Source organism: Salvelinus sp. IW2-2015, linkage group LG26 (assembly GCF_002910315.2).
Source record: "Salvelinus sp. IW2-2015 linkage group LG26, ASM291031v2, whole genome shotgun sequence".
Lineage (NCBI taxonomy): Eukaryota > Metazoa > Chordata > Actinopteri > Salmoniformes > Salmonidae > Salvelinus > Salvelinus sp. IW2-2015.
Window position 1 is genome coordinate 44,719,619 of NC_036866.1, and position 22,353 is coordinate 44,741,971.

At 43.5% G+C, this 22,353-nt stretch overlaps 1 protein-coding gene across 1 annotated transcript; it reads right to left on the reverse strand.

The window, feature by feature from the left end:
• Window positions 1–358: 358 nt before the first annotated feature.
• On the reverse strand, window positions 359–16,870 carry mapk8ip1a (mitogen-activated protein kinase 8 interacting protein 1a). Its single transcript, XM_023971694.2, has 12 exons — window positions 16,566–16,870; window positions 15,949–16,060; window positions 14,411–14,752; window positions 10,309–10,402; window positions 8,716–9,756; window positions 8,358–8,433; window positions 3,489–3,655; window positions 2,998–3,101; window positions 2,671–2,781; window positions 1,740–1,810; window positions 1,182–1,280; window positions 359–1,006 (listed from the first exon to the last, which is right to left on the reverse strand). The coding sequence occupies exons 1-12, from the start codon at window positions 16,667–16,669 to the stop codon at window positions 934–936; spliced, it is 2,394 nt and encodes a 797-aa protein (XP_023827462.1). The 5' UTR covers window positions 16,670–16,870; the 3' UTR covers window positions 359–933.
• Between the last annotated feature and the right edge of the window lie 5,483 nt (window positions 16,871–22,353).

A 22,353-nucleotide genomic window follows, 5' to 3' on the forward strand; every position in this document is an offset into this window, starting at 1 on the left:
TACAGTAATCCCACCTTACAATTTGGGCCAAAAATATTGTTTCCAAGTTACAGTAGGAGTATGGGCTCTATTAAATCATATCCGCTTTGGCCGACATCCGCATTGCAGTTGTTTTGGAGGTGTCAGAGGTGGAACTGTGCTAAGAGCTGTCAAATCTACAAGCCTAAAGCGGACATTGCCATTGGCTGTACGGAGTCACATGAATAAGAGAAAAAGAAAAGTGAATTCACCTTTTTGGTATTGGAAGATAGATGACAGGCCCTAGTCAAAGTTCATTGGTGAGAATGATGAACTGGACTTCATTTAAAACCTGTTATGATGTGATGGGGACCATTAATCCATTAATACACTTTCCCATCCAACATACATACTAACTGATTCTGAAATCAAACACAGTGTGATTTTAAAAACAGTCCAGGGACACATACAGACAGATTGAAATCACTGCCTCTCTGTCTTCCTCTGTACAAAGACAAGGTTTCCAGGTGACTTGATATAGTGATCTCATATCATTTGGAATTGCTCGTAAAGCCACACATATAGAAACATATTCTATCTTGATTTTGAGTGTGATATTAAATTAGATCTGAAATCTGTAACTACTTTTGGGAATTTCTGTACTGTAGTGCCGGTCCTTACATTTGGCTGCACACGTTACATTTTAAAAGTACTGTATTTTTGGCCAATTACCTTTTTTTTAAAAGAAAGATACATGTATGCTCTTTTGGATAGGATTGGTAATGCTTTAGTTTGGGTATTTCTGTAGACATGTTTGTGCTGTGGAAACATGACAGTGAATAGGAAGCCGCACCAAGTAGACCTGTGTGACAGATCAATATTACTAAAAGCCTTACCATTCAATGCAGTAATCCACCATGCGAGTTGTTTCATCATGACACAACATTGGAGAAATGTACTATAGCGAGAAGAAAGCTACTCAATGAAGATGTCCTCTGTCGGGCATGAGTAGCCCACCGTTTCCTTGTAGTACAGCTGGAAAGCTTTCCTATAGGTAGGAACAACGCAAGAGAGGTTAGGTACAAATAGTGAGCAGTAGTTTGTGAATGGAAAGATGTATCATTATAAACAGTATGATGTTCATAATCATTAGCATATTTGGATAGTAAAGAAGAGATGAGTGGCAGAGAGAAAGGAGGAGAGAGAAACGTTAGAGAGCTTACCCAACCGACTGAGCCAGAGGCATCATGGAGTCGTCTGACATAAACACATGGCAAGCAAACCTCTGGTGATCAGGATGTTTGGTGATGAATCCAAAATACCTGGAATCAATGGGAGAGGCGTGGTACAACATGCTCCAGATACAGTAGCTGCTACTTGCTAGTCTTTTTGCCCTTGAGATACAGCTCTTGAAGTTTCGTTAAATAAGTTGCCCACTGGGCACAGACGTCAGTTTTGATTTACATTTGGTTGAGTGGTCAACGGACATGGATTCAACATGGAATCAACAAAAAACTGGAACCGTGTCATTGGATTTAGGTTCAAAGTTTAAAGTGAAAAAGACGAAATTCCCTTTCATTGATGACTGTGCAAATCCAATCAGTTTCCCACGTTGATTCAACGTCATCACCTAATTTTTGGGGGGGTTGAAATGACATGGAAAGTTGATTGAACCAGTTTTTGCCAAGTGGGTGAGGTGGCCATCGATCTGATTTGGTATTTACAGGCCTGTAGCCTGGAGTTGAATGACTTCCTTAGTTAAGTATGTGTCATTTACTCACTTGTTATGTTTTGGGTGACAGCCGCAAAAGGAGATGTTCTTAAGCTGGAAAAAGTGAAAGCACTTATCCCCCTGTGAAAATATACATAGAGATGAGAGATCGTCACGGTGAGTTCCTGCACTAGCATGTGATGTCATAGAATTAGAGAGTACTTATAGAATGTGCTAGTTCTATTTCTATGGGTACAGTGGCTGTTGGGCCTGAGTGGGTGCATTATACTAGCGTAGCCTGGGTTCCAGTCTGTTTCCGCTCATGTTTGCCATGGCAATTCAATAAAGAGTTGTCAAGAGAGCAGAAACAGACTGACTCTCAGGCCACACCACACCATACACCACACCTCGGTAAGAACAGAACATAATGTTAGGCTCAGACCCTATGGTCTGTGTCTGAGAGTTTACTCATACAGTAAGCCAGTCCAATGGGACACACTGGTGGAACCACGAGTGAGGAGGATTAAAAAGTCTTAAGACTAAGTGGTCATTATGCAAGAGGGGTTATGTCACCGACCACAGGACCACAGTATCCCAGGAGGGAAATGTCCACCCTGCTAAAGGACTGCTGCTTTCCACCCAAGACTGTTTTGAAAAGATCTAGTCACACTTAACCTTGTCTTGAACCTTGTTTGAACCCTGTTTTGAAAAGGTCTAGTTATACTGTATTTTCCATGCCTACAGAAATACTCCAGACTTGTATTTTCCAATGTATGACAAACGTATGAGGGACTAGGACTAATGTATGACTACAAATTACTTACAGGATTAACTTTGGTCTGACTGGAACATTCCTTATCACAACATGTGTCTAGCTAATCGAAATGAAAAATGTGTATTTACATGGGCCTTGAACACTGATGCATAAACTAATAACAGTGAGGCATTGTGAACACAGATATCAATAAAAAGGGCATTTCAGTGTATAAGAGAGGACATACTCTTTCCGAGGTCCTACATTCATCTTGCACAATGATTTTCACCCCCTTCATGTTGATTTCCAGAATACATGCAGAGGGAGGCTGCATAGTCATCCGGCGGTTGTTAGCAATCTGTTGACGAACACAATAGCGCAGCTTGATTGTTTACATGTGCACGCCAGCATATCCACTCAGGTTTTAAATAAGCCAATCCGTTCTCAGACTTTGCTGTAAGTACAATAGGCTGCCTAATCACGTTCTGTCTGTATTGTTCTTCCAATTGAGGATTGTGAAATTATGGTTGAGATTACAAACCCCAACACACCACCAGGGGGGCGGATACTGTACCTTTTGCATAGCAGCACAAAGCACATCGTTGCCTTTGTGGTAGGGTACGTTAACAGAACCCAGGAACTTCACTCGGAACCTGTCTACCCAGTCCTCTTTGTCATCTAACGGAGATAGGGTAAGACAAAGGCAAGGGCAAAGACACACTTAGAGTTCTATTTGTCAGCATATTATGCATTAGAGGTTCATTCAGAGCCAAATCAGGCTATTTAAAGATCCTATCCATCCTATACTGTTTGTGCTCTCTTGCCAAAATGCCAACTCCTATGTGCAAACATATTTGGCATGACAATAAGGGACAAGGAGTTGGCAAGAGGGCACAGACTTGCACTCAGGCTAATGAACTGAATGCATTTCATAGAACGTCTATATTGATCCTATAACCAAACACTGATGCCCAAAGTGTATTGATGACAGTACCTTTGCTGTGTCCAAAGCCTGTCTAATGGATTAAATAAACCATCATAAACAGTATAAACCATATTTGATACCTTTGATGGGTTCCTGGGTGACCTTGGCAGCGTAGTAGGCAGGGAAGATGCCACAGGCCCCAGTTCTCATGTTGTAGGCCTTACACCACAGATCATCAGCCTGAACCTCCATAAGCAGAGGGTCGTCCACTTCTAGCTCCAGCTCATCGCCATGGCGAGGGACAAACCTGTCAATCACACAGACGGCATGGTTAATCATTCAATCAATAAATCAATCAAATGTATTTACAAAGTGTTTTTTGGATTATCTTGCTAATGAGGTGTTAATCACACTGACCACTATGATGTTATGTTTGATATTAATCCATGTAATGAATCTCTAATGTGTTTGTCGGTACCTGAAGGAGGACCCTGTGTAAGATTGCTTCAAGCGTTTATAAATATTTCTATCACAGCATTGTTGAGTACTCGTCTCTGATTGGCTAGAAGTCCATTCTAGGGTTTGAGCCGGTGTTTGGAGGGGATATATTGGCACGGTATTGTTAGGCCCGAGACAAAGTAATTCTAATCATTTTATACCATAGCATTGTTGAATAGTCGTTTATGATTGGCTGGAAGGGCATTCTAGAGTGGACATTTAAACCAGATTGGACAGTTGGAAAATATATCGGGACAGTTAGAAAAGATGTTGGGACACCTTGCAATCATGACACAATAAGCGCAGACACATGCAGACTGTACTTGCTACAAACAACCACCCAAACTGAAGTTGGATACATTGTAAACGCGGGTCCAACGAGGAAAAAACGTAGCTAGCTAGCTAGCATTGATTTGTTTTTGCAGAGACACATTTTTTGGGGAACATCTCATGACCTAACGTGGTGAGTGATAAACATGAATTTCTCTGGTCCCGGCTACTGTTGCACGCAAGTGCTGTCAAATCCTCCCACGTTTCAAGTTTGACCAGCTGTTTTCAACAACTGATATTTTTATAATTCGGTTGTCATATTGGCAGGTTTGCTAGCAACAAACTAGCAAGCKTCTAGCTTAGTGTTTGATATGCRATCCGATCTCCTTGTAATGAAYAGTGTCGAGTGTCCTGACGAGAAGGCAAACTTTTCTAGCTATGCCAGGCAAAATTGGACATTATCAGCTCATTGTCATGGATGTATCCAAATGAATGYCAATAGAAAAMAGCTACTTTGCTGTTATTCTGRCTGCAGAGGTTGTGACTGTGTTAGCCGTAGCTAGCTGGCTAGCTAGCGAGGGATAAGAACATTGCCAGCAGCAGGATGGCAACGGAACATAAAGAATGAATGACTGGGTCACATCCACAAATATCGAACTAATCTAATGAACGACTGGATGGCGTCTCTAGCAACCAGAAAATTAGAAAGTACTAGTTTGCTTATATAAATGAAGATATCAACGGAAAAATGTATTTACTTGTTACTCCCAAACTTTGGGATATCTAATTGGAAGTTACAGTCTTGTCCCATTGCTGTAACTTCCGTATGGACTCGGAAGAGGCAAAGGTCGAGAGCCATGCGTCCTCCGAAACACGACCCTGCCAAGCACCCAACCCGGAAGCCCGTTACCCAACCCGGAAGCCTGCCGCACCAATGTGTCGGAGGAAACACCATACAACAGGCGACCATGTCAACATGCATGCGCCCAGCCAACCACAGGAGTCGCTAGAGCGCGATGGGACAAGGACATCCCTGCCGGCCAAACCCTCCCCTAACCCGGGAAACAACTGTGCACCGCCCTATGGGTCTCCCGGTCATGGCCGGCTGTGACAGAGCCTGGACTCGAACCCAGAATCTCTAGTGGTACAGCTAGCACTGCGGTGCAGTGCCTTAGACCACTGCACCACTCGGGAGGCCTCTGGCAACATTCTTATCCCTTGCTTGCTAGCTAGCTACAGCTAACACAGTCACAACCTCTGCAGCCAGAATAACAGAAAAGTAGCTGTTTTCTATTGACATTCATTTGGATACATCCATGACAATGAGCTGATAACGCTCGATTTTGCCTGGCATAGCTAGAAAAGTTTGCCTTCTTCTCAGGACACTCGACAAGGAGATCTCAATACATATTGTAATGACCTGACAAGATCATAAATGAACAATTGTCCAGACAGAGGCTTGAGTTTGCTAATTGACGGTTTATTAAACCAACTTTACACAGGCTACTGTTTGGGCCGTAGCACACGCCAAATAAATGATAGATAACCCACAAGCCAATCGTGACCTTCTCTTGTGAAGCCCAGACGTAAGAGAGAGAACAAAGGCGAAACCTGGTCTTAACTTCCAATGCTCCATCCCCCTGCCCAACCCCCCTCCACGCCACTCCGCCAACCGCCAGGATGCCCGGCATCAGAACATTCCAGGCATTCCCGTGATTGGCAGATAGCAGGTTGATTGACATGTCGGACCCCGCGAACACTGGGTACTGGTCAGTACAACACAACCACCTACTAGCCTAACACATAACACACAGCTGTCTGTGCGGGTCGCTACAATATCAAACACTAGGCTAGAAGCTAGCTAAGTAGTTTGTTGCTACAAACCTGCCAATATGACAACCAAATAAAAAAATATCAGTTGCTGAAAACAACTGGTCAAACTAGTCTAGAACTGTGGGAGGATTTGACAGCCTACAGTTGAAGTCGGAAGTTTACATACACTTAGGTTGGAGTCCTTAAAACTCGTTTTTCAAACACTCCACAAATTTCTTGTTAGCAAACTATAGTTTTGGCAAGTTGGTTAGGACATCTGCTTTGTGCATAACACAAGTCATTTTTCCAACAATTGTTTACAAACAGATTATTTCACTTATAATTCACTGTATCACAATTCCAGTGGGTCAAAAGTGTACGTTGACTGTGCCTTTAAATAGCTTGGAAAATTCCAGAAAATGATGTCATGGTTTTAGAAGCTTCTGATAGGCTAATTGATATGATTTGAGTCAATTGGAGTTGTACCTGTGGATGTATTTCAAGGCCTACCTTCAAACTCATTGCCTCTTTGCTTGACATCATGGGAAAATCAAAAGAAATCAGCCAAGACCTCAGAAAAAAAATTGTAGACTTCCACAAGTCTGGTTCATCCTTGGGAGCAATTTCCAAACGCCTGAAGATACCACGTTCATCTGTACAAACAATAGTACCAAGTATAAACACCATGGGACCACGCAGTCATCATACCGCTCAGGAAGGAGATGCGTTCTGTCTCCTAGAGATGATCATACTTTGGTGCGAAAAGTGCAAATCAATCCCAGAACAACAGCAAAGGCCCTTGTGAAGATGCTGGAGGAAACAGGTACAGAAGTATCTATATCCACAGTAAAACTAGTCCTATATCGACATAACCTGAAAGGCCACTCAGCAAGGAAGAAGCCACTGCTCCAAAACCGCCATAAAAAAGCCAGACTACGGTTTGCAACTGCACATGGGGACAAAGATCATACTTTTTGGAGAAATGTCCTTTCGTCTGATGAAACAAAAATAGAACTGTTTGTTCATAATGACCATCGTTATGTTTGGAGGAAAAAGGGGGAGGCTTGCAAGCCGAAGAACACTATCCCAACCATGAAGCACGGGGGTGGCAGCATCATGTTGTGGGGTTGCTTTGCTGCAGGAGGGACTGGTGCACTTCACAAAATAGATGGCATCATGAGGCAGGTAAATTATGTGGATATATTGAAGCAACATCTCAAGACATCAGTCAGGAAGTTAAAGCTTGGTCGCAAATGGGTCTTCCAAATGGACAATGACCCCAAGCACAAAGTTGTGGCAAAATGGCTTAAGGACAACAAAGTCAAGGTATTGGAGTGGCCACCACAAAGCCCTGACCTCAATCGCATAGAAAATTTGTGGGCAGAACTGAAAAAGCGTGTGTGCGAGCAAGGAAGCCTACAAATCTGATTCAGTTACACCAGCTTTGTCAGGAGGAATGGGCCAAAATTCACCCAACTTACTGTGGGAAGCTTGTGGAAGGCTACCCGAAACGTTTCACCCAAGTTAAACAATTGAAAGGCAATGCTACCAAATACTAATATAACGTATGTAAACTTCTGACCCACTGGGAATGTGATGAAAGAAATAAAAGCTGAAATAAAATTATTATCTCTACTATTATTCTGACATTTCACATTCTTAAAATAAAGTGGTGATCCTAACTGACCTAAGACAGGGAATGTTTACTAGGATTAAATGTCAGGAATTGTGAAAAACTGAGTTTAAATGTATTTGGCTAAGGTGTATGTAAAATTCCGACTTCAACTGTAGCTCCACATGCCTCAAGACTGCAACAGTAGGATTCATGTTCATCACTCACCACGTTTTTTCCTTGTTGGACCTGCGTTTACATTTTATCCAATTTCGGTTTGAGTGGTTGTTGGTTTAGCTTTCTGTAACGTTGTATGGTTTGCATGTGTAGGTGCTTATTGTGTCGTGATTGCAAGGTGTCCCGATATCTTTTCTAACTGTCCCGGTATCTTTTCCAACCATTTCCGTTATATGGTTAATATGCTTTTATTGTCCATTCTAGAATGCTAACCAATCAGAACCAGTATTCATCAACGCTGTGGTATAAATATATATACATGTCATTTAGCAGACGGTCTTATCCTAAACGACTTGCAGGAGCAATTAGGGTTACATGCCTTGCTCAAGGGCACATCAATAGATTTTTCACGTAGTCAGCTTGGGGATTCAAATCAGTGAACTTTCAGTTACTGGTCCAATGCTCTTAACCACTAGCCTAGCTGCCGTGGCTCTATGCGCTCTCTGGCAAATAATGTAACTTTTTCCATAGAACGCTCGTCATTGATTATCACTTACGGATAACTCATTTATAATGGCTCATTCATGAGTTTTTATATAAACCAAGTTTTTATGAAGAGTAAAACCATACAATGTCTCACCTGAACACAGCTCTGTGGCTCTGCTCTTGCTCTACTCCATCTAACACACAGGAGAACAGGCCAAAGGACTCCGCACCTGGAGGACACAAGGCAGGAGAGGAGCTTTAGGTCATTGTGATAAAAATGGAATAACAAAGTGCCAAAACAAGAGTACTATACAGGAGTAACTTTGCTGAATTTGGTGTCTTTCAATCATGTTAAATAGGGCATTCTAACTTCTGTAATTCCTTTGAAGTAAGAAAGTAAGTTCAGCTCTTTGTCTTCAGAAATATAAACATGGTATGAGCATTATCCTGAGCCTGGTCTGCCTCGGGGGGAAAAAAGGATCATTGGCAGCAGCCAGTCACACAAAACTCACCAGAAGAGTGTAAATGTCTGTTCACGAACACATTGCGGAACTTGCGTGTTCGAGGTCCCCCGCCAACTCCTGCCTCAGAGGAYGAAGAAGCCCTCGACAGTCGTGATGACTTCCTTTCTCTTTTCAGCTCGCTGTGATCAACCTCATAGTCCTCTTCCTCGTTGGCTGACTCATATACCGTCTCTGTGTCGCTTTCATCACTGTAGCTCTGGTAGCACTGCTTCAAGCTCACCAGTTCTAACTTGGCGTGCTCGTCCACCACTAGGGTGTACTTAACAGAGTCATAGGAGAGGCCATCGGCCTCGGAGCTCTGAGCGTGTGCAGTCCGCAGGGCCCCCGACCCCCCCGACTCACCCTTAGACCTAGACTTAGAGCCCCTGTCCCACAACTCCCTTTCCCGCTCCCCTCCCTCACTGTCAGATGGCCTAAAGCATGAGGAGATGGAGGAGGAACGCGGAGGAGGTGCAGGGGGTTGCAGGTAGACCTCGTCCTCCTCGCTGATGGAGGGGTTTGTTCGGTTGGGGAGGGCAGTGTTTGTGTACGCTGGGGGTCCCTCCGCGTCGGAGCTGATCGACATGCGATTGCCCTCGCTGCTCTGAGACAGGAAGGGTCGGTCAGAGTCTGGACGGTCAGTGTCTGCGTTCTTCTGGTGTACCGGTGTCAGGTAGATCTCCTCCGTGGCTTCTGGCTGGCGCTTCTCCTCGCGGCAGCACCCCCGCCCTTGCCCCTGTCCTCCTCGCCCCCTGCTCCCATCCCCATCCACAGCTTTGTCTCTCATACTGCCTGCTTTCGGCTTTGCTGCTGTAGTCTGGTTGTGTGGAGCAGTGGAGGCCTTCTTATCCCGCTGCTTTGCGCCACGCTGCCTGCCCCGTGATTCTGTAGGTCCATGTGAGATGAACGTGGAGTAGTCCTTGCTGTATGCCTTGACTGCCTTCTCTGGTACTGTACCTCTGTGTTGGGGTTGTTTGGCCACAGAGCCATCGTTGTGCTGCTGGACTTTAGACTCATCGTTGACCTGCTCATTAGTGGGTGTCAGATCGCCTTTAACACACACAAGCAAAACAACAACACAAGCAAAAACGAAAGATTATTAATTAGGCCTCAAACTGCTGAAGGATTATAAGGGATGTAGCTACAGTAGCAGTATCCGTGCTGCATGGTAAAGAGTTACAGGATGAGAGCCATTGTCGGGTTTCCTGGCCAACATGTTCTTATTGTATGTATCATACTGAAGTATGAGAACACTGAAGATGTTGGGCTTTTAATATTTTCTATCTCTTGAAAATGTTAAGGATTATGACTGTGAGTGTTCATGTCGGGGTCGCCTTATGAGGGGATTAGCGGATTGGAGTGGAATAAAATACTGTACTGTGGTGTTGACATATGTGCAATTACTTTGTGCTCATTGACACAAATGAAATAAAAATGTCTMGAAAAACGCCACGGGAAGTTGTCGTTTTCAAAATGCGTCCACTTCTGCGAACAGAAACGTTGCTGCCTTGTTCAAAGTTAATGTTGGTATATTACTCTCACAAGAAAGTACTGTATACATGCACGGTATGTGGTTTATACCAGTGAATATCCCATTCTCACCTGTTATGTGGGGGGAGGAGGAGTTGGAGTTTGACAGATTCTCCTTCCACGTGTCCTTCTTTCCAAACGAGTTGTTGTTAATCGTATCCTTGTCCTACAATGATATTACAGACAGAGAGAGGTAAAGATCGAGAGACAGGAAGAGAGAGAGAGGAGAGAAAGAGAGTTAGATGTAACTTTTATTTGATAAACATTACATCACCCTTTAAGAGTGTGCGTACACACACAGTATTGTACAGCTAACCTTGTAGGGACACACAATTCAGTCACATTCAATTCAGTCACATTTCCCTAACCCCAAACCCTAAACCTAACCTGTACTCTCACCCTTACCTTAACCCTAACCTTAACCTAAAAACCTAACCCTAAATTAACCCTAGCTCCTAACCCTAACCCTTAACATAATTATAACCCTAATTATAACCTTAACCCTAAACCCCATATAAATAGCATTAGCCTTCTGGTCCCCACAAGAATAGTTAGACACACACACACACACACACACAAGGGAGTGGCTGTTAAAAAGCATGAGTGGTTGTTCTGCCTAAGAAGATGGCTGTTCTCTATTATTACCACACAGTCCAGCCCAGTCAGTCCTCACCCCTTTTCTAGCCAAGCAGCTCTATGATCAATGACTTGTCTCAGCTGTCAATCACATCTATTCAGTCCTAGCCTCTGTTCCAGGCTTCCTGCAGCCGAGTGATGAACAAGGCTTTGGAGCACGGTAATGCGAGATCACAGCCATCTAAATATATGGCGCTGGCTTGGGGCGAGACTCACCAAGCCCTGATGACATCATCTCACATACCATCACAATCTGATCCGGCTGCCAGGAAGAGGAATCAGGAGCTAGCCAATAAAGAGGAAGTCAAGACTGTTACACTACACAGCAGCACCCTGTCATAGAGATCATTCACAGTGATGATGCTGACTCACAGTCGTGATGCAGCTGCTGCTGGGCACTGGAACTGGCTCTGTTACCATGGTTACCGTGGCCAGGAACTGGAGGAGAGAGAAACTGTGTGTAGGTGTGTGTGTGTGTTTCTTTGGTGTGTCGGGTTTGTGTTGATAGAACGGTTTGATGTTGAAATGCTCCAAGTTGTATTTATGAAATGAAAATAAGACATTTTGGAATTCATGGGACTGACTGTTTATCAAGACTGTGTTATCATTTTGGTAGCTGCTATCCCTTTGGTTGAAGTCTTCGGGTCTCAGGTAAGGTTACTCTTCACGTAGCTACACAAACTTTGGTACACTTCACCCTTCCCCTTGGCCTCCTGTCCTCCTGTCCACAGTAACCAACCCCGGCAACTGATAACCATCCACTGTGTAATCCGATTCATGACACCACCATAATCAGTCATATTGCTCTGAGAGATTCAGGTCTCTTCAGGTCTCAGATAACATGGCACCGGCATAGTTTAGAGTAGTATCATCATGTCTAATAGCCTAATTGTCAGAAAAGTGTTCAGCCCAAATAAACAACCATGATGACTGTAATGATAATTGAACTGCCGTGTGCTCCATAAGCTGCATTGGCCACACATTGCATTGTCCAATGCAGCTTACATACGTACTCACGCACGCGCGCACGCACACACACACGGCTCAACCCATCCATCACAACAGCGTGATGTAACAAGGTGGGACACATAGTGACGGCAACAGCCATGGTGACATATGGCTGGCAGATGTTGTTCACAATCAAAGTAATCCGGTTTTTAGTCTCAACAAAGGGGCTAAAGTTTCTAAGTAATCGTTCACCTTGATCACATTAGAAACCTGAGTGGGTGTGATATAGTATATAGCAGGGCTCTACAACCCTGTTGCTGGAGAGCTAGCCTCCTGTTGGTTTTCACTCCACCCCAGTTGTAACTAACCTGATTCAGCTTATCAACCAGCTAACTATTACTAGAATCAGGGGCGCTAGACTAGGTTTGGAGCTAAAACCTACAGAAACAGGGTTGGAGAGCCCTGCTATAGTCACTTGATCTTGAGGGGGATGTAATCTCAAGGACTGTGAACATAGGCAGTGAACACCACCATTCAGATAGCCTGGTCCCAGATCGGTTTGTGCTGCCTTGCTACAGCACAAACAGATCTGGGACCAGGCTATCTGATTCAAGCTTTCACTACCTGTTTCCCCAGGCCTTGAGCTCAAGTGTCTCTGTCATTGTACCAGGCTACCACTCAGACAGAGTAGGAGTGAGACATAAAACATGGTTAGCCTAATCCTTCCCAACACAGCGTGAGACCACGAGCGGCAGCAGGACTCTGAGGTCAGGTCGTGTTGTGGTGCCATACACAGACACGATAGTCACGTGACCAGGTCTGACAGGGCTAGAATTAGGAATTACACCTCCTAGAGGGGAAAACATCCTGGGCCTCCCTCTATCCAACCCAAGGCCAGACCTGGATTCAAAAATAAATACTTTCAAAATCTTTCGAATACTTTTTAGCATTTGCTTTAGTCTGCCGAGAGTGCCAGACGGACAGAGTCTGAGTCTAAAGTGGATGTGATGTTAAGTTATTTGATGGGAAGGAACCTTGACAGGGTAAGGATTAACCAGTCAGTGTAGCAGGTTATCCAAACCTACATCTGGTCACGCACCTTATCCTGGTTTTCCTGATCTTCTTTGAATTTAATCTGCCATAAAGACATTGTGCTCATCATTCATGAATATCCTTGTGAAACAGATTTTCTGAAACATTTTCTTCTTAATGTTTTGGTTATAACTGATTATAACCGGTTGTATCTGATTATCACTGGTTTCAACTGGTTATACCTGATTTTAACTAGTTATAACTGGGTGGAGATGTTTGGGTGGGTACATATATCATACATACAGTACATACACTACAATACTCCTACTAATGGCTTAGGTTAAAAGATGAAACCGTCAAACATTCAACCTGCAGTCTGCACTCTACTACTAGAGACTGTAGAGTATTTGGTCGTGCTGAGCATTGTGGGCAATTACTAAGATCATTCCAAATCTCCTCCAGAGAAATGACAGCCCTCTCCTCGTCGTATACTTCTTCAATGAAGACAGGTCTGAAGCTCACTGGACTATATCAAAGCATCCAAGCAATAATAAACACATTTTGTTACGACAAATGCTAACCTACAAAATCTAATTCTGGCAAGAGGTCTATTCTGAGGGAAAGATCAAAGATATTTTCTAAAGATCAACATGAGATGCAATGGATGAAAGATGAGGGAGCAGATCCTCACTCGTTTAGTCACTCTACATAGGATTGTCATTGTAAACGGCCCTATCCTTGGACTGACACTGATGGACTCTGACCTGTCCTTTCCATCGCTATCCCTAGTCAGCAGAGCACACCCTTCCTTCCCTGTCTGATGCCACTCAGCTGGCGGTGGAAGCTGACAGACTCACAGAAGGACGGAAGGGTGCGCTATTTACAGACAGCAAAGATCAAGGACAGCAGTCGAACGGAGCACATGCTACAAACACCGTCGTAGGCACGGGCTCCGTCGAGAGAGAACGAGCACATTCGTTGTCACACGAAATAGCATTTCCTCTACTGTTACAATGCTTCGATCGAGAACCACGACCGTCCCAGCATGATGATTTTTCTGGTATACAGTGGCTGTCAATGTGAAATGAAAATATTTCCATTTAACGACGTTAACAAATACACACTGTAGACATATTGCTTACATTACATTAAAAGGAAATCCGTATTGATAATTGGTGCCTGGGTAAGGTATGCTGCCTCGATACAGATTCAATTCTATCTCATCTCCCATTAATTATTTAAACCAAACAGACGATCTGTAATCACAGAGGAGAAAATAAGCAGGATCTCTACTGTAAATTGGTGCTGGGTGTAAGCTACCAGCTTCTATACTGCTCTCATACAGATCCCATCCTATTGAATCTCATATTTCAAACAAACCTAATATGATCTATGATACAGTATATGATCTGCCTGTCATCCCAGGGAAGATATAGAAGCAGCCCCTTTAATGCCTCTTTACAGATTCCGTTCTATGGCTAATCCAACATTATATGAACCAAACAGATGATGTGATGATGCCGTGTCATCACAGAGGGTAGAAATAAACAGTCCCCACCTGAGTCCTGGGAGGCTGAGGCTGCACCTGKGGAAACAGCGCTAGTGTGGTGGGTCTCTTGGGCCTGTACGTATCCATAGCGACTGGATGTTCAGCAGATTTGAATTCTATCACATTGGGCTGTTTCTGTCTGACAGGAGTTAGAACGACGGCCCCTCTCTCTTCCTGGTTGAGTCTGTGGTCGTCGAGGGAACCATGGATCAGGCCCCAGTGCTCCTCTTCCTCCTGGATCTCCTCCTCAGCATCGATCAGGTCCAAGTGGAGCACCTCCGCCTGCACTTCCCTGAACCCCCGCCCGTCTGCCTTCCCYGCCTCGCTACTGGCTGGCCACGTCACATGGTCCTGGGAAGAGCCAGGCAGCAGTGTTGCAGCAGATAGAGAGAGAATAATTCAGTGAGGTGGAGGGGGAGAGGGAGAGGGAGAGGGAGGGAGGCGGAGAAAGCAAGAATGAGAGCGAGTGGAGAGAGAGAGAGAGAGAAAAGGATTCAGTGAGGAGAAAGGGAAGGGAGGGGAAGAGGAGGAGGAGAGCAGAGAGGGAGCCAGTCAATCACGGCCTGGCAATGACATCAGCAGCCTGAGCCTGTGGCTCGTTCTCTGCTCATGCTCACTGTAATGCCATTCTAATTCAATCATACTGTCGTAGGATAAACCTCCCTGAAAACAAACACAGGCGAAGCTAGGCTACTCTTCTGTTCTGTGAGGTATACAACAGCAGCGTGTAACATCCTTACCGTCTTTACACGGACGTCAAATCTAAAGATAATGTAAATACGGAATCATTTCCTTAACCACAAAATATTAAGATGCCCACAGACCTGCTGTACTGTGCATCAACGTCATACAACCTTCCCTTAAGCTAACGTATGGTCTGGCGTCTCCATTTGACTGGTACTAAAATGACAGTTCACCCTAGCAGCTAGTTAAGTAGACTATCTGCAGGGCTAAAGGCGGAGGCCAGTGATGTGATGGCCAGGCTTTAACGACGTGTGGCATGTTAGTTCTACTCGGCTCTGGAACACATGTGTACCAAGACCATCCCCGCCTGCAGTCGTTAATCTGATTAGTGACTTTGGACTACTTACTCTGGATTCTACTACCGCTTGTGCTTTCGCTGCGGCTACTATCTCACAGTGACAGCCCCAAAATAACAGCAAGCACACAATGGGAGCGACATTTATCTCAATATCTCAACCTTCCGTTATGAATATTCATATTCTGAAAAAGAAGACCGCAACAGAGTGAAGTCAGACGGTGTGTTGTGGGAGACGGGAGGGAGGAGTTTGTTGAAGGAAACTGGTGCAGAGGAGCTTACTTGKTCATCCAGGTTGTCTAGGTTGAGGCTGGCACCACACTGTGCGTACCAGACCTRGGTTCATATACTATTCAAAATCCTTTCAAATACTTGATCTGTGCTCGATTGAGCTTGCCTGGCTKAATGGACCAATAGAAAAGTCGCAAAATTGCAATCCGAGCACATTARACACTTTGAAAGTGTTTTTGAACCCAGGTCTGGTGTGTGTACATGTAGATTAGCTTACTTGAGAGTCAAGGTCGTCGTAGTTAAGGCTGGCTCCAGCCTCATCAGTGATCTCTGTGACCTGAGAGAGGTCCTCGTCCTCAAACTCCTCCAGGCTGATGTCATGGGTCAGCCTGAGGACACGACACATACACACACCGCGTCACACCACACTACAGAAAACAAACCACGCCGTCACTCAACATCTCTGAGAGCTGAGGGCAGAGCACACTGTTTTTACACACATCAATGACAGGGGTGTCGCTCTCTGCAGACAAACGACTTAGTCACACTTTCACCTTAGTGAGGTAGTGCTTGATACGCCTGATGGTAGGTGGCAGTTGTACAACCAGGTGGACAACCATCTGTGCTGACATCAAAAAGCTCTAAACCCTTTAATAAAAAGGCTTCCATTGGGGTTCGCATGAAGGCCCGAGAAAGACAGGAAAAAAGTGTGGTCTCTATGTCTTACATTAGCATTACTGCACGGCACTGCCAAGAAGTCTAGACCTTTATGGCAAATAAAGTGCTTGTCTGGTAAACACTTGTTTTAGTTATCCATTGAATTTTTTTWAAAAACTTTTTACCCTAATGAATGTGACCCTGGTTTAACTCTACAGTATATAAATACTACTGTACCATTTCTCCCACTGGTCCTCCATCCACTTCTCTCCATTCTCCTCCTCCCTCCAATTCTCCCCATCCTCGTTGGACTCCATGGCCAGACTGAGGTAGAGCAACATCAGCTGGGCTGGGCAGGGTAGGCAGATGGACCAGGAACTGATCGATTCAACAGGCAATTACAGCACTTCCGCCTTTCAACAGAGCATCATTCACAATCCTGACTTTTCAATCTCCGTCCGCACTGGCCCACACATCAGCATCAGCAACAACAACAACAACAACAACAACAACACACCACTGATAGAGAGGGACTCTGAAGATAAAGACAGCTTATTTTCCTTTTCCCCACACACAGTATAGAGCTCTCTTCTCTTCACCACCGGCTCCACCCAGGCACTTATCTCCTCTCTGTGTATTTGTACTCCCCCTCTGGTTCAGAATAATGACTGGAGGAGGACGGGAGGATGGGGGAGGAGCAGGCTGCAGGTGGACAGTAAAGAGACTGGAGATCGGGGGACTCAATCACCCGCTTAAGCGCCAGCCCATCAGCCCTGGCTGAGTAGGTTCTCCTCCTGTAAGTCCCTGCCGCCTGTATGATAGACGGCTTGAATCGATGCAGCTCTACTCAGGTTGCCTGCCTCCTCCTCCGCAGGCCAGGCTGCCATATACAGGGAGGGCCAGACTGAGGGAAGGGAAGCGGTGACGGCTAGGATCGATGGAGCTGCTGTAGTGCTGAAATAGAATCTTCTTCCCTTTTATCCCTGATCTGAGGGAGGGAGGATTTGGAAGGTCCTTGGCCCTGCTTAGAACATCATGGCTTCCGTTGTGTTGTGGTGTAGGTTGGTTCTCACGCCATGGAATGACCCACGCCTTCTTCTCCTCACTCATCACAAACTGTGACGTGATGTGTGAGCCGGTGCAGCAGAGAGAATTAACAGCTTACGTATGTCGGGGGTATAATTTTTAAAATGGCGGCGGAGGGCAAGTGGGCTAAGCGGTCATTACATTATTACCTCTAATGTGATTTGCTGTCCCTGTGGACATGTCCACACATTACACACTAAAATACTGTTTAGGACATGACATGCACACACATTTTACACACTACAACCCTGGCCACTAATACGTATACCACGCCAGGGGTGTGTACATTACAGTTCCTTTATAACTGAATACAGCAAAAAGAAAGGAGGGCAAAATCACAGTAAAAAGTTTGACAACCTGGGCCTGTGTACATTCATAGACACAATATCCTATTCTTGGTATCCTAATCCTGTCCTCACTTTATCAAGTTACAAACCTGGATAATTATACTGTACAGGAAAGCTAAAATGTCACTTTCACTGGGCCATGTCTGTATCAGATATCCGAACGGTGCTTAAAGACAGCCTTTAGCTCATTTGTCCCACCTCATCCTTTTATTCTTTATTGTTCACCGTAACAGAGGGATCGTCAGAGGAGGTTACACAACCATTCAGGAATTTGTTTCTATCAGAGTTGATATCAGGGAGCTAGGCGAGAGAGAGAGACAGAGACAGAGACACAGAGAGAGAGAGAGAGAGAGAGAGAGAGAGAGAGAGAGAGAGAGAGAAGAGAGAAATAGATAAGAGAGAGGGAGAGAGAGAAAGGACTCAGGCCATTAGTAGTGATCCCTAAGGAGATCACATAAGCGTTACTGCTGGTCAACAAAGCACGGTTAAACCTCATCCTTCACATCCTCCTCCCAGACTACAACTGACCTGTACAGTATCACATAACAAGCCTCTATTGCTATAACTGACCTGAGACTACCACTTCAATGAACCAAAGTTTGGCCCTAAAGTGTTGATGGATTGTTGATTAATTGATAAGTCTATTAATGATACATAACTATTGACGAGACACAACTATTTTCAGAAAACAAGGGTTGTTCGAGTGAAGTGCAGATGACCCGTGGTCCAAGTTCAGTTCCAGATCTAGACTTTATACAGTCTTGTCGACCAGTCTTGTTTACCTCTAGCACTGCACATAGCTTTCAGCACATTCTGTGCTAAGAACCTACTGCATGTGGCCCTCCAGTGGCGAAACGTAGTACTGAAAAAGTGGTACTGTAACTACCTACTACCAACTATAAACTGGGTGGTTCGAGCCCTGAATGTTGATTGGCTGACAGCTGTGGTATATCAGACCATGGGTATGACAAAACAGTTATTTTTACTTCTCTAATTACGTTGGTAAACAGTTTATAATAGCATTAAGGCACCTCAGAGGTTTGTGAAATATGGCCAATATATCACGGCTAAGGGCTGTATCCAGGCACTCTGCGTTGCGTCGTGTGTAAGAATAGCCCTTAGCCGTGGTATATTGGACATATATCATACCTCCTCGGGCCTTATTGCTTAAATATACAATGCTATGAATGAACTATATTTATTACCATCGACAGTGAATTCCAGCATCAGGTATAGATTTTCATACACAGATAAAATCACGAAGACTGAGTGGCTCGCTATTCTATCAGCGCTTTAATGAAAATAAAACTATTTTGTACAATACAAAACAAATAAATACAACTAAATACACGTTTCACAAAGCTCATCATGGGATTTTTTTTTTAATAGTGAATGTACTCTTTTTGCATGGAATGTACAATATTTGGTGACTGACAAATAATGACAAGCTTTAGATGTTAATGGGAAATATAAATGAAGTGTACCTCTTTTAGTATATTCTAAAGGCTTATTTATAGTCAATGTAAGTATGCAACGCAAGAATGCAAAATGGCTGTCCTGAGTACTTAAGTAGACTCAAAATTAGGCAAACCTCATCCCCTTCTGGGCAGATCCACAGACAGAACAATGCAAACAAAGAAAACGTGTTTTATGGTAATATATGCAGTATAATATATACACAGGGCTGATGGATGTGCAAATATAAACAGAATATAGCGGGAATTAATACAAATATTTTATACACATGGTACTTAGCGGAAGTAGTTATTATTGTATTAGTATAGACACTATTATCATTATGGGATCTTTTTCAATCAATTTAGGTTGCGGCAAGACAGATTTAGTATCAGTCAAAAAATGTATTGAGGCACAGGATTTTTCTATGGGAGTCATAGGTTGAGGACAACAGAAATGATAAATGTCTATGCACAGCTTGATCCGTATTTTTTTTTTTTTAAGTTAGCAACTCATATGTGAAAAGGTGAAACGAGTTGAATGGACAGCGAAAAATGCATATAAATTTTTCATACGTTTTCATCCATCTGTGTGGCCACAGACTCCCTTCTCACTACCCATAGTGGTTGAGAACAGCTGTCTGTTTGACAGTAAGCACAATGACAGTTCATGATGTTTCATAACTTACACGAAGGGCACTAAATCATATGAAAACATTAATTCTAGGTTCTTTCACTGGTTGATATATCTTCTCTGGCAATGGCAAAATATTTGTTTCTAAACCAGTGACATCGTTGTGATCAAAGTGAAAATATCATACAGAGGACAAACAGATGAATGACAGTAGAACCTCAGATGAAGAATGGAGGTCGTTGGGAACACTGAAATAACTTTGACATACACCTTTATAGAAAATATGAATTGCATATTTTACATTAATGTTTATTGTTTTAATGCGTTTTTTGGGGGGGATAACAAAAAAATATCCAGGTTAATATTGCCTGCTCGCTTGACCGGTCAGTTCGTAAATCTAAGGTTTGTATCTTTGAGGTTCTACTGTAGTCCTAAGGCAGTTATTCACTCACTAATAAAAGTGTGTGGTGGTGCAAAAAAACGACAACAAAAAACAGTTTAGGAAAGCTGAAAGGAACGGTGTAAGCACTAACTTGCTATATAATACACTGTTTGTAACCTTTCTGTATGCAAATTATTATTGGCAATTACGAAGGTGTTCTTGCTGCTCTTATACCTTATAAACCGGTTATTGTATGTAAAACTCTGTGTATGTTTGTGTGTGTGTGACTAGGAAAGGGGTGAGCACAAGACATCAGAAGTCTTCGGCCATGTCTCTCTGGCATACACCATCACACATGGCAAGCTCTGAAAAACACAGAAACCAAATGACACAGTTGGTTAAATGTCTGCAAATAGCCTACAGCAGGCTTCCCCAACTGGCAGCCTGCGGGCCGACTTTGGCCCGTGGGTGGTTTTATTTGGCCCCCCAGTTTTGCAGAGCAAAGGAAAATAAAACAATACGATCACGTGTCTCTCTATTATGCGTGGGAATACTTGGGAACAGATACCTTAAATAAAAATCAATTGGAGTTGATTTCCTGGTGTTTTTCCAGTCTTTTACACTACCGGTCAAAAGTTTTAGAACACCTACTCATTCAAGGGTTTTTCTATATTTAACTATTTTCTACATTGTAGAATAATAGTGAAGATATCAAAGCCATGAAATAACACATATGGAATCATGTAGTAACCAAGAAAGTGGTAAACAACATATTTTAACAAATTATTTTATATTTGAGATTCTTTAAATAGCCACCCTTAGCCTTGATGACAGCTTTGCACACTCTTGGCATGGAAAGACTGGAAAAACACCAGGAAATAAACTCCAATTAATTTTTATTTAAGATATCTGTTCCCAAGTATACCCACGCATAATAGAGAGACACGTGATTGTATACAAATGTAAGCAAGGTTAGAAATGATTATGTTTTAGGCTAACATTATACAGTGCCTTGCAAAAGTATTCACCCCCCTTGGCGTTTTTCCTATTTTGTTGCATTACAACCTGTAATTTAAATGGATTTTATTTGGATTTTGTGTAATGGACATGCACATAATAGTCCAAATTGGTGAAGTGAAATGAAAAAAAATACTTTTTTCAAATAATTCTAAAAATAAAAAATGGAAAAGTGGTGCATGCATATGTATTCACCCCTTTTGCTATGAAGTCCCAAAATAAGATCTGGTGCAAACAATTACCTTCAGAAGTCACATAATTAGTTAATTGCACACAGGTGGACTTTATTTAAGTGTCACATGATCTGTCACATGATCTCAGTATATATACACCTGTTCTGAAAGGCCCCACCACTAAGCAAGGGGCACCACCAATTAAGCTGCAACATGAAGACCAAGGAGCTCTCCAAACAGGTCAGGGACAAAGTTGTGGAGAAGTACAGATCAGGGTTGGGTTATGAAATAATATCCAAAACTTTGAACATCCCACGGAGCACCATTAAATCCATTMTWAAAAAAWTTAAAGAATATGCACCACAACAAACCTGCAGAGAGGGCCGCCCACCAAAACTCACGGACCAGGCAAGGGGATTAATCAGAGAGGCAACAAAGAGACCGAAGATAACCCTGAAGGAGCTGCAAAGCTCCACAGCGGAGATTGTAGTATCTGTCCATAGGACCACTTTAAGCCTTACACTCCACAGAGCTGGGCTTTACGGAAGAGTGGCCAGAAAAAAGACATTGCTTAAAGAAAAAAATAAGCAAACACGTTTGGTGTTTGCCAAGAGGCATGTGGGAGACTCCCCAAACATATGGAAGAAGGTATTCTGGTCAGATGAGACTAAAATTGAGCTTTTTGGCCATCAAGGAAAACGCTATGTCTGGTACAAACCCAACACCTCTCATCACCCTAGAACACCATCCCCACAGTGAATCATGGTGTTGGCAGCATCATGCTGTGGGGATGTTTTTCATCGGCAGGGACTGGGAAACTGGTCAGAATTGAAGGAATGATGGATGGCGCTAAATACAGGGAAATTCATTAAGGAAACCTGTTTCAGTCTTCCAGAGATTTGAGACTGGAATGGAGGTTCACCTTCCAGCAG